Below are 16,866 nucleotides of genomic sequence, written 5' to 3'. Positions count from 1 at the left end.
CCTGAGCTGTGTAAGAAAGAAGGATGAGCAAAACACAGGAGCAAACCAATAAGCAGCAGTCTTCCACGGCATCTATATCAGCTCCTGCCTCTAGGTTCCTTCCCTGCTTGATTTCTGCCCTAACTTCCTTCAGTGACAGATTACTATCTTGAAGTATAAGATAAAGAAACTTTTCCTCTCCAAGTTACTTTTGTGACTTTTATTCTAGCAATAGAAATTTAATTAATACAGAGGGGAATTGAAGGAAATTGAGGAAGATGAAAAGAATGAATAAAAGATTTGAAAACCTGGTCATTCCTATGGGGAGATAGGATAAAAGAGATATTGTTACATGTATCACAGAAGTGGATACAACATAAGCTTTGTCTCTAGGTTTATATCAGTTTCATAAAACATTTTTTTGTTTTAGCTCTATTTTTCTTCTTAAACTTATACAGCACCTTTTTCATTTGATCTTTAAGTTTAAAACTTAAAATAGATACAAAGAAAAATAAATGGCATGGCAACCCAGAAAGTTAATGCTCAACGACTGATCAGTAAAATTGTGGTAGTCAAAGTGTAAAAGGAATTATCAATTGCCATCAGCAGTGAGGCTGGTAAAAAAAGGAATTTTGTCATCAGTGCTTATAAATTTCTCAGGGAATCTTTATGAGAATTTCTCCAGTCACACACTATTATTATAAGCAAAATGTTGTGGAGTTTATAATGATTCATATGTAGATCAACACTAAGTTTATATCCTCAAAAATTCCTAAACTTTTCTTTATGATAAATTATTTCATACTATTCAGAAACATATGTTTAAGAGTGGAATACAGTTTTTAAAAAAAGTTTCAAATGTGGCCAGGGATATAATAAGAAGGCTTAGTAGATTAAGCAGACCTCTAAAACTCAGATAAATGCCAGGTGGGTGTGGCAGCCTGCCTGCAATTTCAGTTTTGGAAGGTGGAGCTTGGGAACAATTGGGGCAAGCTGGCTAGAGAGAGATACAGATGACTTTTAAGTTTTTAGTCTATGGAATTAAATCTATAGCCTGTTATTTGTTGATCTAAGAATTAAGAGAATACCATAGATTTGGGGGAAGATACCATAGATTTGATACAGATAAATTACATTGTGATATAAAGGGGGAGACTTTCTTACAGCCCCAAATTAGACTTTTTTTTTTTTGGAAGAGTCATCTTTTGTAGTATAGATGAAGGAGAAATATCTTTAATATTCATACTCACAGTAAAAAAGCATGTTTAAGAGTCATATCTACATATGCCTTTAGGGTAACACCTCATAAGGTCAGGGGGAACAAAGAATGCAGGATTCAAAAGCATACATAAGTAAGTCATTATAAATGAATTTGCTGTAGCTAAAAGTTACCAAGAATCAGAGATGATTGCATACAAAAAATAAAAATTTTCAAAGGCAAAATAGGCATTGCTAATTTCCATTATGAAAGTTAGTACAACAGAATTTGTTTTGATTGTATATGAATACACCTGAGAACCAATGTTAACAAAGATTCAGGAGTTACTCAGTCGGCTGGGCAGGAGGCATACATACAAAAAGTGAGGCATTAAGTGCATACTCCGATTTTCCCAGCTTGGGTAGACAGTGAAGGATTATCCCTGAACAGGAAAACTAGCCAAATGTTAACTCCAAGGTCACAATGAATACTGTGGAGAACAATTAAAAACAAAACCTGATGTCAATCTCTGTGGTTGCAGGCACACAGACAAGAACGCAAAGACACACACACACACACACACACACACGCACACGCACACGCACACACACACACACACATCAAAATCATACTCTACAGACAGGAAATTCATCTAGTCATTAGTCAATTTTAAGGGAATTTTTAGAATCTTGAAATAAAACCATTAGTGAACAACAAGGAAAAAGAAAATAATATAGTAAAGATTAAAGATTGGTGTTTAATTTTAACAAGGTTGAAGTTCTTGAGTTCTCTTTAACCGAATCTTTTCTGCTATCAAATGGGAAGCAGATTTTTAGATAAGAAGCTACTAAATAAGTATCTTATTTCCTTTTCAAAGTTTGATTTGAAAAGTTCAATATGCTATAATTAGAGAAAGTTCCTAATTGTCTTCCTATCATTGTAACAAAGTTTGTATAAGAAGACAATCTCAATAGAACCACAGGCATCAATTATTTCCCGTTCTGCAAGTTACACAGGAGGAGGGGAATTATTAACAGGAATGATAAAGCTGTACTTGCATTTGGTAACACAAAGAAAAGCTTATAAATGAGATGTCTCATTAGTTTGAGCAGATGGATCAAAATTAAAGGCTGAATCGCCAACTTTTAATTTCCCAGTTGCCAAGAAGAGCTTGAAGTCTTGCAGAGTAGGAATGCTGACAATCAACGGGAACAGGTTTTCTCCATCTGTCAGCACACATGCCTGAGTGGAGCACAACTGCCTCCTACCGTCGTCAATGCTTTTAGGACAAAGCTACACATAAAGTCTATTAAGTACATGAATGCACATGTTTAGATGACTGGGGTACTGAAACTCATAGAATAGCATGGACAGAGAGTATCAGCATGGCTTCCAAACATGGGACTTCTCTATTCTAATTTACTCCAAATGGAATTTTTTAAGAGGAAAATGTAATATCTTTGCTACCTTTTTAAAACTGACTCCATTTCAATCTTTTTTAATAATTGACCTGAAAAATAACTGCTCTAAAAATAAAATCCAAACATTGAGAGAACACAGACCAGGGGAAATTCAGGATTCAGACAACCCCATGGAAAGCAAACAAATAAAGGCAAGTGCCTTCACTGGACTTTTTTTTTTTTTATTGCGAAAAGAAGAAAAAAAACATAAACAAAAAACAAGTTTCCACCTCCTCCCAGCCTCCCATTTCCCTTCCCCTCCTCCCAGTTGTTGCTGTTGTTTTAAGCTAGAATAACAGAGTCATGAGATAGACCCAAGAAATGTCAATTAGATATCTCAGACTAGAAAAAGACTGCTTTGTATATTTACTACTCCTGAATACTAACTGATAAGTTATATTTAAAGGGAAGAAACAGAATTAAAGTTTAGATGTGTTCTAACAAAGAAAGGCATAACCACAGAATATGTAGCTGGCTGTTCATAGTACGTGCTCGTGTGATGTTAGATCTGTCAGAGCTCCAGTAGCAAATCTTACTATCTATGTATCTAGTCAGCACTGATCCATAAGGAAAAAGACAAGTGTATAATTTATTATGCTTATATGCACAATCATATTTAGGGAGAAAGCCTTTTAGAAAAAAATCATATAGAATTAGACTTTTCAATTAGAAGTGAGTGGACTACTATAAAGATCTAATGGTTTATTCACTTTTTAGATAAGATCAAATGTTAAACTACACATTCTTCATCGTTCTCAGACAGATATACACAATCTCATGCACTTAAAATAAACATTTGGAACTTAATACAAAGGCAGTTGATTACAGTAGAGAAACTAACTTCAACTCTAATCATGGGCGAAAAATGCAATTGTGAACCTCTACTGAAGAGGTAGTTTCCCGACTTTCTGAATATAGCATAACAGCATAGTTAAGGTGTATCTTAAGATGATTTAATAAGGAATAAAGAACCTTTGAGGACTGAAAGCCCATGTAAAAAAAATTTCTAGGCAAGTCTCAGTATCAAAAACTAAAATGACAAACCAAATATTATAATGGAATCAATAAAGGAAAGCTGAACTTACAAAAATTGGTAACTCTAGTTTCCAAAATAAAAACTCATGGCATCTTGTTTACCAAATATCCCTGGTGCAACTGTCAATGCTAGTCATTCAGCAGAATGCTACCACATCTCAAGCTAAATGATCACAGATTAATTTAGTACACAAGAATAAATGGACAAATGCTTTTAACAGATGGATACAGTTATAGATTTGCTTTGAGCACTTTCCTCATAGGTATTCTGACACCACAGGAAACACAAAGAACTGAAAAGAGTGAAACTCCTGAGTTAGGTTACAAAAGAACTTAATAGCATTATTAGCTGTATTATAACTGTTTTAATGTAAGAACCTACAAATCTACCCAGGGTTTGTTTGCAGTATGAAGGCACTGGTTTTTGTAATACTACCAACACTAAAGGCAAATGTCAACTAGTGGGGAAAGAGTCAAACATTCCTATTTCCAGTCTTACCCATACCACTAAGAACATGCTGTTTATGAGGACGAGAACAAGAAAATTCATCACAATCGAACTGCACTCATGACAAAGTTCATGAAGATAACAACACATTCTTTACAGCCAACCTTTCTAGGTAAAACCTATCCTATTAGAACAAAAATCTGAAAGAACACTGCACGAAACACTCTAAAACCAATACTGAGATTTAAGATTGTTAAGCAGAACATACATTTTAATGTTTTTAATTCTATTTATGGTTCTTTCATATTTTTGAACAATTAAAAATACAATAAACTAATAAGATCAGGAAAAATTATTGGGAATTTAAGATCATGAGATGTCTTTAAAAAGAACAAAGAAGGGGCTGGAGAAATATCTCAGAGGCTAAGAGCACTGGTTGCTCTTCCAAAGGTCCCGAGTTCAATTCCCAGCAACCACATGGTAGCTCACAACCATCTGTAGCCATGTTATTTTAAATGAAAGTCTTGAAAACCTCTTGATTCTGGTATTTTTCGTGGTGGGTGTCTAAAATCAGGTTTGCAAGGATGTCAAGGATGGCCTGCATCAATTATCTGGCCAGTAAGTGCTACGATATAAAAGGAAACATTATCTGATTTCTTTTAATTTTAGGGTAACAGTATGTTCTTGCTTTATCTCTGTTGCTCTGATATAAGCAACTTAGAGAGCAAAGGGTTTATCTGCAAAGCTTAGGTTTCCAGATGATGGGCCATCACTGAGAAAAGTTAAATCACGAACTAAGGCAGAAACCATGGGGGAAAACTGTTTACTCTCTGGCCTGCTCATTAGCTCATGTTTATTGTATATTCCACAGTAATATATTTACAATTTACCTCTATTATCTAAAAAAAAATCGTTAAGCCTTTTTATTTAAAATGGATTCTACCACATATTGATGAAGATTTTGTGTGTGTGTGTTGGAAGAACAGCAAAACATAATTAAAAGCCCATATATAAAATTTTACCAATGCACAGTTCAAAATAGATGCAGACATAGAAAATCCAATACATCAAATGACAAGAGCACAACCAATATATTACTTTTTTGAACAGGACTTTATTTCGCCTGTCAACTATACATAACAGAATATACTTAAGAAGATGCTGAGAGAATTTAGTAAATGTAAAACAATGTTATCATTTTTAGGTATTACTTAAGAGCTAGAAAAAGTATTAATTTAAAATAATCGGATTCTTGATTTTCCAAGAATTAAAAGTAGTATTGATAAACTTAAAATTTTCAAATAGAGAGCTGAGGATGCAGTTCAGTTGATGAAGTGATTTGTCTAACACACACTTGACTCTGGGTTAGATGCCCAGGAATGGTGACACCATGCCCGTGATTCATCAGTATTTGAGAGTGATAGGCAAGGAGGATCAGAAATGAAATGATATCTTTGGCTACATGAGACCTTGCCTCAAAAACAATACAAAAAATAGGACAATAAATAAAAATAAATAAGGAATGAGGACTCTCAAACAGACTAAGATTAAAAAAGCAAGTAAGCATTCTTAGGACCAACAGCATTCTATTAACAGAAAAATAAATGTTGAAAACCTTTGTTTAAAAAGATAACATATCTCAAGGGTGTTCACCAGGTGGCACCTATCTTTGTTCTCAGATCCAAGTGAGTTTGACTTTTTTCATATAAAGCAGCTGTAATATAATTCAGCCTCGGGTAAAAGGATTCTTTTGTACAAAAAATATATTTTCATTTTGCAACAGACTAAGACTACTGGAGAAAACTATAACCAATCAAAATGATAAGTTGTGGATCCCAGTTCCAATAGATACATTTACAAAACACTCCAGTCCCTAAGGCTCAGGGAATATGGCAGAAGAGGGAGGGGCTGAAAGATTATAAAAGCTTACTGGAATAACAACAACAAAAAAATAGGCAAAAGTTAATTTTTATAGAATATCATTCCACATTTTCTTCAAAGAATTTTGGGACAATTGAAACTCTTTCTCTTTCCATGCCCTCCAATCATGGATCTCAGTAGCTCAAACACAATAGTCATGTGGTCTAACATGTAACCATACCCAAGAATAAAACTGCTCAACTTCTAAACACAATTAAACAATACACAATCTATTAAATACATTTCAAATATATTTCATGAAAATAGTAACTAATAATAATAATTACTAATAATAATATTACTACTACTAATAGTAGTAATAATAAAATAAAAAGTTTAATATATAAAATTATTAATTAGAAATGAGCTTTGGGAGGTTTGTGCTTTTAAAAAAATTAAAAGTAACAAATGTAAACCAAACTTTTTCTTAAATATTAATAAAAAAAGGAAACAAAATATCATGACCTATCAACATTAGGATATCAATAGCACTTAATATTTATATAGCTCATGTGGTTACCTGTTAGACTAAACAATTAAGAAATAAATCTTAACCTCAGAATTCAGGAAAACTTTTAAGTGAAGATCGAAAAATCTACAGTTTTTCATTTAGCATTTTCTAGAAATAATATAAACTCAGTGTACCTGGTGTCCAGCCTTTACTTGTTTCCAAACACTTTCATAGCATACTTCATCCATGTTATTCAACTGTTGCATCTTAAAAGATTTTAAAACATGAAAATTATGAAATGAGACAATGAAACACTTTCAAATTAAAAATGAAACTGCCAATTATATTACAAAAGCCTATCAAACTAATTAAAACACAGAACCAACAAATGAAATGTAAGTATCTAACATAAAACAAACCAAATAAAATAAAAAGTATAAATAAAGTGCCTCAGCCACAGTTTGAGAGTACAAAGGATGCTGAGGTTTGAAAAGTCAGTGTCCTTGGGGTGATACACCAGCTAGATACAAAAATGTTAGGATACATTTTAAAGTTAGTGTTTTGGAGTGATAGCCAGCTAGCTACAGAAATGCTAGAATACATTTGTAGGTGATATACCAGCTAGCTATAGAAATGCTAGGAAACATTTCGGGATGCCAAAGCAGCTAACTATAGGAATACTAGAATACATTTTAAAGTTAGTTGTTTTTGGGGTGACATACCAGGTAACTATAGAAATACTAGGGCACATTTTAGGGGTGAAACACCAGCTAGCTATAGAAACACTAGGATACATTTTGGGGCAACATATCAGCTAGCTATTAAAACCAGAATAGATTTTGGGGGGCATACACCAGCTAGCTATATAAACGCTAGAACACATTTCAACGTTTTCTGCTTTCTCTAAAGAATCTCATTCTTCAGGGTAATATTTTTTCTCATTCCATAAACCATACAGTTTTCTGAAAATTGAAAGAACACAGGTTTTATGACAACGAATATCCTAAGGAAAGAAATTGCCTCGCTGTTTCTGTGGTGTAAAACACTAAAACATGGGAAACTTATGAATGACAAGCTGCAGCTAAGCAGGACGAGATGATCACAGTGTAAATAGTCTCACCAGTGACTTGGAAAGCAAATCTAACTTTTCCTATCCCCAAGCTAAATCTAAATGTTTTCAGTGTACTCTGGATTGGGTTCAATTCGTTGCAAATACCATCTTACTATTTCTGATATTCCTGAATAACAACTGGATCATATCTTGAGTTTCTAAATGAAATTCCAGTAGCTGGTTATAAAATACCTTAACAATACCCTGGTGAAATCTTCATTCTAGCCAACAGTGTATTTCATATTAATATAAAACTAATAAGTTTTATTAATATAAATCTGTTAACTATAATTTACCACTCATACTCCAATGTGTAAATTCTTTAATTATCAAATTTCCGAAACTTTAAAACAATCAGATCACTCGTTCATCCAACATGTGTTTTGTGAGTATACTGCTGGCAAAATGCTATGAAAATCACTTTGAATTTAATTAACTTTAAGTGATTTACCAATCTGAGTGACATAATTGAAAGAAAATAAGACTTTAGGGAGCTTTCATGCATTTGAGATTTTTTTTTTTTTTTGAGACAGGGTTTCTCTGTGGCTTTGGAGCCTGTCCTGGAACTCGCTCTGTAGACCAGGCTGGTCTCGAACTCACAGAGATCCGCCTGCCTCTGCCTCCCGAGTGCTGGGATTAAAGGCGTGCGCCACCATCGCCCGGCCATTTGAGATATTTTAAATATCTCTGTGACTACAATTTGCTATAATTTAAGCTGGAAGTCTAGAAAAATCTGGAAACATGTCTCTGTTTATTTGACTGATACTGTGAAATGAGCGAAATAAAAAACCGTATATTTAAGAAATGATGCAAAAACAAATAGCAAGTATTTATAGCAGCCCAAATCACTTGAAGTAATTGATGAAAGTTAAATATGCATGTCACAGTTATTATCACAATATATTCTCTTTTCCCCTATGAATCCAAAAAGGATCCCTACAATTAAAAGGTAGCTCACTGAGATTTTCTTTGGCACAGGTCTAAAAACATGATGTGTGTGCATTTGTATTGTATGTGCACGTATAATCTGAGGTTGACGCCAGGTATTTTCCTAGATTACTCTCTACTAGCTTGAAATCAGAGCTCACCATGTGCTAGTATAGCTAGTCAGCTTGTTTGGGGTATCACCAGTCTCCTGCCTCCTGCGTGACTGGATTATAGCAGGAGACCAGGCTCATCTGGCATTTTATGTGGGTGTTTAGATACTAGCTTACAGCAAGCCCTTTAGTCACTAAGCCATATGTAGAGCCCTAACACCTCACCTTTACACCATGCAGTACATTATTTGCTGACATATAAAAATCTGAGTATCAGAGTCAGAGAGATCGCTTAGTCATTAAGATCATGAAATGTTCTTGTTGAGGACCCAACTTTGCTTTTCAGCACCAATATCAGCAATGCTATAATTCCAGCTTCAGGGTGATCCAAAACCCCTGGCCTCATCAGGCTTGGGCACTCACATGAGCATAATTAAATATTATAAAAAGCATTTACTGAGTATTCTTCCAACATTCCAACAGTACAAGGCAAAAATGACTGTTTAAAGAATAAATTTGCATTTAGAAAACTTAATGTAATTAATGAAAGGCCAAGTATGACCAAATATTATACAATTTCAATCAGTTCTCTTTTAGAAAAGAGGTCAAAATGACTGTGAATATTCTCCTAAAGCTATTTCTTCTAAGAAGGAATACAAATTGAACAGAATAATTTGAAGTTTTACTCATATTGCTATAAACGTGTGCTAAGCATACTAATAGTACAAAAGGCATATGGTGGCACCATTAAAGGAATGGCTGCTTTTAATGACATTCACTACATAGAATGTCAGAAATATTTTTCATATACATAATTAATATGATAATTAAAACATTTTCCTTTTCTTTCTTGTTGGGGGGGTGGGTTTGGGGTGAGACAGGATTTCTCTGTAGCTTGGGAGCCTATCCTGGAATTAGTGCTTGTAGGTCAGGCTGGCTTGAACTCACAGAAATCCACCTCCCTATGCCTCCCAAGTGCTGGGATTAAAGGTGTGCACCACCACTGCCCGGTTTAAAACATCTTTTTTACGCACAAATCTCCCCCACTGGTTGCTACCATGAAATTACTTTTCAATTACATCTGAAAGCCTTATTCCTTATTTTAAATGAACATTATATCAAAATATATATTACTGATTTAATTAGTTTTTATTATTTACAATGTCCTTCAATGAAATAAAAATGACTGTGAAGCTTTTAACATGTTTAAAACGCTGTAAGCCACAATAAGATCCTTTCTGCACGAAGATTTCTACCACCAACACCGAGAAGTGTGCCTGATTTTGCTTGAAGTCAAATTGTATGTTATGAAAGTATCACTTGATAATATTTAATCCCATTTAAATATTCAACAGTAAGTCAACAAAAATATTTTTCCTTTAAAAGTATAGCTATTAAAACAAGCTCTTACCTTATTTGCACTTTTAATGCCTAAAAATGTCTGTCCAAGAGGTACGGGTCGAAAACGGCCATCGAAGTAAAAAAGTCCAATGTAGGGGTTAACATGCAAAAATGTAGCAACATCGAGGTAGTTGGGTAAGGTTGCAGACAGTCCAAGAATTCTTATCATACTCTGTGTGGATTCAACCTGCATGGGTAATTCCAATTGGAAGTTATTTACTTAACTAAGATTCATGCAAATTAACCAAAAGGACTATCATGTATTCTATGCATATGAACTGCTAAAAGCTATAGTACAGAAAATGGATGTGAGATCACAGGTCAACAGAGGGCCTTTTCATATGAAACTATAGAAATAATAGATGAGGCCCTGGTTATGTGACTCAGTGGCAGAGTACTTGCCTATTGTATTTGAATCCCCTACATACACATATACATACACATGCATACTTGCATGTACTGATCCTATTCTTTATCCACTATCATTAAAACTATAGAATAAACATTAAATAGCTTTGTACCATGAGAAAATCCAATAAATTTCAAACACTGGGGCTGGAAACTTAATTCCCTGGTAGAGGGCTGACTTGGTAGGTAACAATTGGTATTGCCTAAACAAATAAATAAAATTCCCCAAACTCAAAATTTTTTAAAAAGTCAAATTCTGATTGGATTATATTATTGCAATATGTGGAATGTGACAAAAATCAAAGGATCAAAAAATATCTATATACTTGAACACTAAGATATATCACTACACGGCTATGATGCTGTTATAAAAGTAAATATTAATAAGTTTGTTCAGTTTTGGAGATTCACTAAAATATGCAAAACAGGCCATTGTGGGTAACTTCATGGTTCCAGAGCCATCTATGCTGGGTGACTGCATAATCCGTAGTAATTAGGGGATGCACGCCTGAGTAGGCACAGACCCACACCTGTAGAGACTACTGGAAGCATAAATCCGGATCAAACCAGGATTGAGCTGGGTGAAAATTGATGCACACACATACAGAGAAAGAAATATATAGGAATTTGGTTTCACTAAAGTAATCTTACATAAAACAGAAAAAAACACAAATTTCAAACAATGGGAAGTATTCAAACCAGGTAATGAAACATGTATTGCTGAATACTATAAAACTTGTTCTGAGATTCTTCATCTGTAGTCCAGAAACCTGGGATTTAACTTTTTTGGGTGTGTTAGGGAAGTGCTGATACTAGAACCCAAGTCTTTTCACAGCTTCTATGATTACTTTTTCCAAACTTTTATGATTTCTATCCCATAAAGTTTAAGTTTGGACAGTCTGTCTCCTCATTGGAAAAACTTAAGAAGTAATGTTAGTTTATGCTGTTAAGTGCAATAATTTATAATTTCTTGCGCATCTGTCTTATCTCCCCATGATTCCACGTGTGCTGTGCATGTAGTTTCTAATCTACCACGTAATTTCTGACGGCAACATAAGCTACACTGAGCTGACATAGCTGCCTGCATCACTCACAGTGAGGAGTCAGGGTTACTTATGATGTGAAACACTGCCATCTTCTGGGAACTTCTGGTAATCGCACGGAACAACGTGCATTTTAATATAAATAGTAATGAACACTACATTAGCACTTTGTGATTCAAAGTCACATGTGATTCAAAGTTACATTTATACCAAGGAAAATAAAATCTAGTGAAAAAATACAGAAGATAAAATATGAGTTGTCGCTAGTTGTGTGATTATGATTGAAACATGCTAAAAACGTGCAAAGTGTGAGCAGAGGGAACACAGACAGCTTATAAAATTTACTATAAGAAAGTCTTTATACAGTAATATAAAAAATCCACTCCTTTATTTTAGACACCTCGTTTCGGAATTTAGGAAACAGAATGAAAATTTTAAATATATGAAAAGTATGTGACACATTCAAAAGAACAGCATATTTCTAAGAAATATTTGCACACAGTGATGAAAAATGTATAACTGGCATTTAGAAGCCTTAATCACAAACAGGAAAAACCCACATTTTACCTCAAGTAAGTTTAAGTACACCTAGCATACAAGGCTAATGCACTGTAAAGAAATAGGGAAAAATAAAATAGCTTCAAGTGGCTAGAATCCACAGTAGTTGACAGATTTTGCAGAAGTTAAAAGTGAGATGACCAGACTTTAATAATTTTTAGTATTTAGCTAAAAAATCTAGAAGACTTTCTTCGGACTACAAATGACGAAAAGGTGAGAAATTATTGAAAAGTGGTAACATCAAAAGATGAAAATGGGAGTGTGAAATATGTTATATGTTCTCTAAAGCAAGCTACATGCAGTAAAAGAACACATATGCTGCAGCATATACAGCCACAAGAAGGACTGACAGCAATCCCACTTCCTGATGCCGTGGGAAGCTACAGTAAGGCTAGTTAGCCCCCCTGTGAACACAGAGCCACACCCCTTTAGCAAATGTGTAGATATCTGCTTGGTCTCGACAGCTCTAAAACTGCAAGCAAGCCTTTATCTGTGAAATGGTTTCGAATGCTGGCCTGGACTTTCAAGGTGGCTCACCGCAAATAAAAGGGGGCTATATGGATTCATATATCATGACTCCCCGGAAAAGACAAAAATTCTCTAATATCAAGGCATAAGAAAAAATTAGGATCAAAATCATTCTTTTTAATGTAAAAGATCTTGAATGTAAAACGTGGAGCAGAGAACAGGTGTTGGAGGAAGAGAGACTGTGGAGAGAGCAGCAGGTACAGGACCTTTCATGTGTTCTGTGTCGCAACCACATGCATCACTGAAGTTATTCTGAAACTCTAGTAGAGAGTGTCTGACTTTACAAATCATACTGAGCATTTAACTCTTTTTACTTTACATAGGTGTAGTAATGTGTGTACAATTATATGCTGACATGTTAAAATGTGACACATCATAAATACTCCTTCAAGTCCATCCTCACTGTAAAACAAACAAACAAACAAACAAACCCAACATATTTGAGCTTGCTGCAACTGCTGTCACAGACAAGTGCCTCACTCTGTGCCATGTTAAAGCCAAAACATGTCCACAAACTTATTTTCTAAATTCATAGTACTTGGAAGTGTTTAGCTAGCACATGGTTAGAGTTTAATAAATCTGGTTAAACAATGAATGAATGCAAATATGTACTGCACACTTTTCTTCCCATAAAATTAGTCTGTGTTCTACAAACAGGACAGATTGTTGTTGCATGAAGAATATACTTTGGCTATTTTTGAAGTTCAGTTTATGTGGCTCCCCCTCACCTTTAATTTTTAAAGCCTGCAAAGTAGTAGCATGTTGTTGGAGAAATGGGATGTAAGTTATCAAATAACTTCTTTTTGCAGAACATTTGGGCTGTTCCCAAACTATTTAGCTTGTAAAGAAGAATGTCAATGAGTATAGAAAATAATTTGAGTTTATGCTGTTTGCTTCCAGACTAGGTGTCCTGAAATAAACTACAAAAACAGATGCTTTCAAATTATATTCTCTTACATTTTTGCTAATCTGGTAGAAATAGATTTTGTTTCTTTTAAGACATATTCTCTATATTTCTCAACACTTTTATTTCTATATTTCTTCATTTCTATTAAAATAATCTCCTGTTTTAAAGATAATTTCTTGTAATTTTAAAAATATCTATTACAAATATTAGCGATTGATTTTATGTGCTGAAAGACTCTCTACTATTCAGTTACTCTTATTTTTTTTTTTTTTTTTTTTTTTTGGTTTTTCGAGACAGGGTTTCTCTGTGGCTTTGGAGCCTGTCCTGGCACTAGCTCTTGTAGACCAGGCTGGTCTCGAACTCACAGAGATCCGCCTGCCTCTGCCTCCCGAGTGCTGGGATTAAAGGCGTGCGCCACCACCGCCCGGCCAGTTACTCTTATTTTGATAGTTGTTTCTTTAGTGATTTTTGTCATACTTTTATTACACAGGTTTCTTTTATAACTTGTGATTTTTTGCACCATGCTAAGACTGCCACTCCATTGCTTTGAAGAGATTTCATGACCAAGGTAACTCTCATAAAAAAAAAAACAAACACTTAATTATGGCTTGTTTATAGTTTTAGAGGTTTAGTCCATTGTCACTGGGAAACATAGCATGGGGCATGTGGGCAGAGATGCTGTTGGAGAAACAGCTGAAGAGTTCTACATACAGATCCATAGGCAGCAGCACATATATATCCTTGCTTGACTTTTGAAACCTCAAAGCCCACCCTGTGACACATTTCCTCCAGTAAGGCCACATTGACCCCAAGAAGGCAAGACCTTCTCAAGTAGTGCCACTCTACAATGACTAAGTATCTGAGTTACAGTTGCATTTTTACTGGGGAGGGATTGCAGCTTCTCAAGTTCAATTATTTATCATGGTGGGACATAGTGGCACGCAGGCAGACTTAGTGACGGGGCAGGAGCTGAGAGTTCTACATCTTGATCTTCATGCGGCAGGATATGAACTAAAAATCATTTCCTTCAACAAGGCCACACCTCCTAATAGTGTCACTCCCTATAGACCTACGGGGGGTCATTTTCTTTTAAACCTCAAAACTAAGCATTCATATATAAGAGACTTACTCAAACTACCACATATATCTTCTTCAGTGTCTTAAAAGATTTTAAAATAAAATTATCATCAATCTGACTAAAAAAAATTATGGCCCATTCATGGAAAAAAGTATTTTAAAACTTGCTTTAGAAACAACTTTTAAAAAATTTCCCTTTTTCTATTAAAAATTTTAATGGATCTGCATTAAGATATTTCAGAAGTGAATCGTAGAACTACAAATATAAAAGAATACATTTGGGTGGAGGCGAATTTTAAAGAAAATATGCAGTGGCATATGCAAATGAAGGGAAAACATGAAAGTTTTGGCATTGTTATATGGAGATGAAATGGACACTGAGAAAAAAATGAGTCCACGTATGGCCAAAAATGAATCTACATGCTACACACACACACACACACACACACACGAGGTGAGCATACCTAACCGAAAAATCTGAAATCCAAGTTACTTCAGTATGAATTTTTTTAAGTGATAACATAATGTCATACATAGAAGATTCCATACTTTGACAGGTTGAAGTCAAAATTCTGATGCGCTAAAACAACATTTAAAATTTTCGGGCTTTATATAAATGCATGGAGATGAAAATGAATTTCACATATAGACTAAAAAACTCCCAATTCTAGGACAATTATGCATTATGTAGATATGTCAAAATAAAGAAAATTTGAAAGGGAGAGGGAGAATAAGTCTTCCCCAAGGATAACCCCATAAATCTAATTCCATATGGTCAGTCCTAGGAACATATACACAAGTAACACTAAATGAACTCAGAAGGATGTGTTTATACAATTATATTTCTATATGTAACAATGATAATTAAAGAAAAAGGGCAATGAATTTCAGAGAATGGGGGACACAGGAGGAGTTAGAGGGATGGGGTAAATCATATAAATACAGTACTTACCTATGAAGTTCTACCAAAAAAAATTTTTCTTAAAGTAAATTTGAAACACATCTGTTCTAAAATATTTTTGATAAGAGATATTGAACAAACGTGTGTCTGTGTCTGTGTGTGGGGGACATAGGAATAAGTGTTATTTTAAAGGAGTAAGTATTTAGGACCAAAAAATAATAAGGCAAATGTGACTGTCTTAGAGAATGTTCACATATCAAGAATGAAAGAGATCATCAAGAAATTATGAAGAAAAACAAAGCAAATAAATACCTTTTAAAAAGAAAATATAAAGTAGATTAGAAAATAGGAGGGGGACCAGTGGCAATGAGGAAGGAGGTGATAACTGTGGGCAATGCAGTTCAAATATGTTCAAATATTTATGTATATGTATAAAACACCAAATGAAGCCCCCTACTTGATACAACTAGTAAACACTAATAAGACAAAGTTTAAGTGAAATGTCAAGATAGGGTGCATCATGGAGCCACAGGTAAAGAGTCAGAATCTAAAAGCTGGTTTGGTAAGTAGTATCAAATATTAATATTTAGTAACATCAGAAGTTTAAAACATAGGTTTAAGAACAAGCTTTCAGTAACTGGTGAACCTGTAAAAACATTTTATTTATGCTTATGTTCAAGAAATCACCATCCTGTCACAGATAGAAAAGAAAATGGATAGGGCCAATCAGATTAGTATTTCCAGGAGTTAAGTAGAAAAGAAAAACTTTGAAGAAAACTTTTAGTGAAGTTAAACACCACTTTTAAGCTGAAGAAAAAGTGCCCCCTGAGCAGGAAAAGTTAAGATACAAAACAAAAAAGGAGCAATTTACAGAGTGAAAAGAATGGTACCCAGGAAAGGAAGGGCAAGGACTTGAGAGAAAGGGTGTAAAGACAGAGAAGATACTGATGGTGAAAGAAGATACTGGGTGTCTCTCGGGAAGAGGAAAGAAGTTCAAACACTTCCCTTTAATGAAAAGAACTGGGATGTGAGTAGGAGGAAGCTGGTGTGGGAGAGTGAGGCAGAGAGCAGTGAGAGGTGGAGTCCATTGCTACCTCTTACCTGCCTTAAGGTCCTCGCAACTATGCTTTCTAGCACTGGGCCCCGGTCTTCATGCAGCAAGTGAACTTCATCAAGAATCAGGAGTTTCACAATTTGAGAAAGAGCAACATCTCCAACACTCTTCCTTGTTACTACATCCCATTTTTCTGGTGTGGTCACAAGCATCTAAAAGACAAGACATAACAAGCAAACTAAAATAGAGAAAAAGTCACACAGATTAGTTTTCATCTCTATGGATACTTCCATATGGCGCAAATCAAGTATTTAAGATATCCCATGATGTCAGGTTATTCACTAATGACA

At 34.7% G+C, this 16,866-nt stretch overlaps 1 protein-coding gene across 4 annotated transcripts in view; it reads right to left on the bottom strand.

Moving 5' to 3' along the window:
- Ascc3 (activating signal cointegrator 1 complex subunit 3) overlaps nt 1-16,866 on the bottom strand; it is a 302,434-nt gene that overhangs the window by 181,824 nt on the left and 103,744 nt on the right. For all 4 annotated transcript variants that reach the window (XM_041653682.1, XM_041653681.1, XM_041653683.1 and 1 more), the window contains 3 exons: nt 16,564-16,728; nt 10,051-10,227; nt 6,686-6,757 (listed from right to left, as the gene is read on the bottom strand). In XM_041653682.1, coding sequence (XP_041509616.1) covers nt 6,686-6,757; nt 10,051-10,227; nt 16,564-16,728 — 414 coding nt within the window. The remainder of the gene's footprint in view (nt 1-6,685; nt 6,758-10,050; nt 10,228-16,563; nt 16,729-16,866) is intronic.

The sequence above is a fragment of the Microtus oregoni genome, unplaced genomic scaffold (genome assembly GCF_018167655.1).
Source record: "Microtus oregoni isolate MIOR12 unplaced genomic scaffold, Mior012 000006F_ref0000085, whole genome shotgun sequence".
NCBI lineage: Eukaryota > Metazoa > Chordata > Mammalia > Rodentia > Cricetidae > Microtus > Microtus oregoni.
Note: the sequence above shows the minus strand (reverse complement) of the source record. Positions and strands in the feature narration are given on the sequence as shown.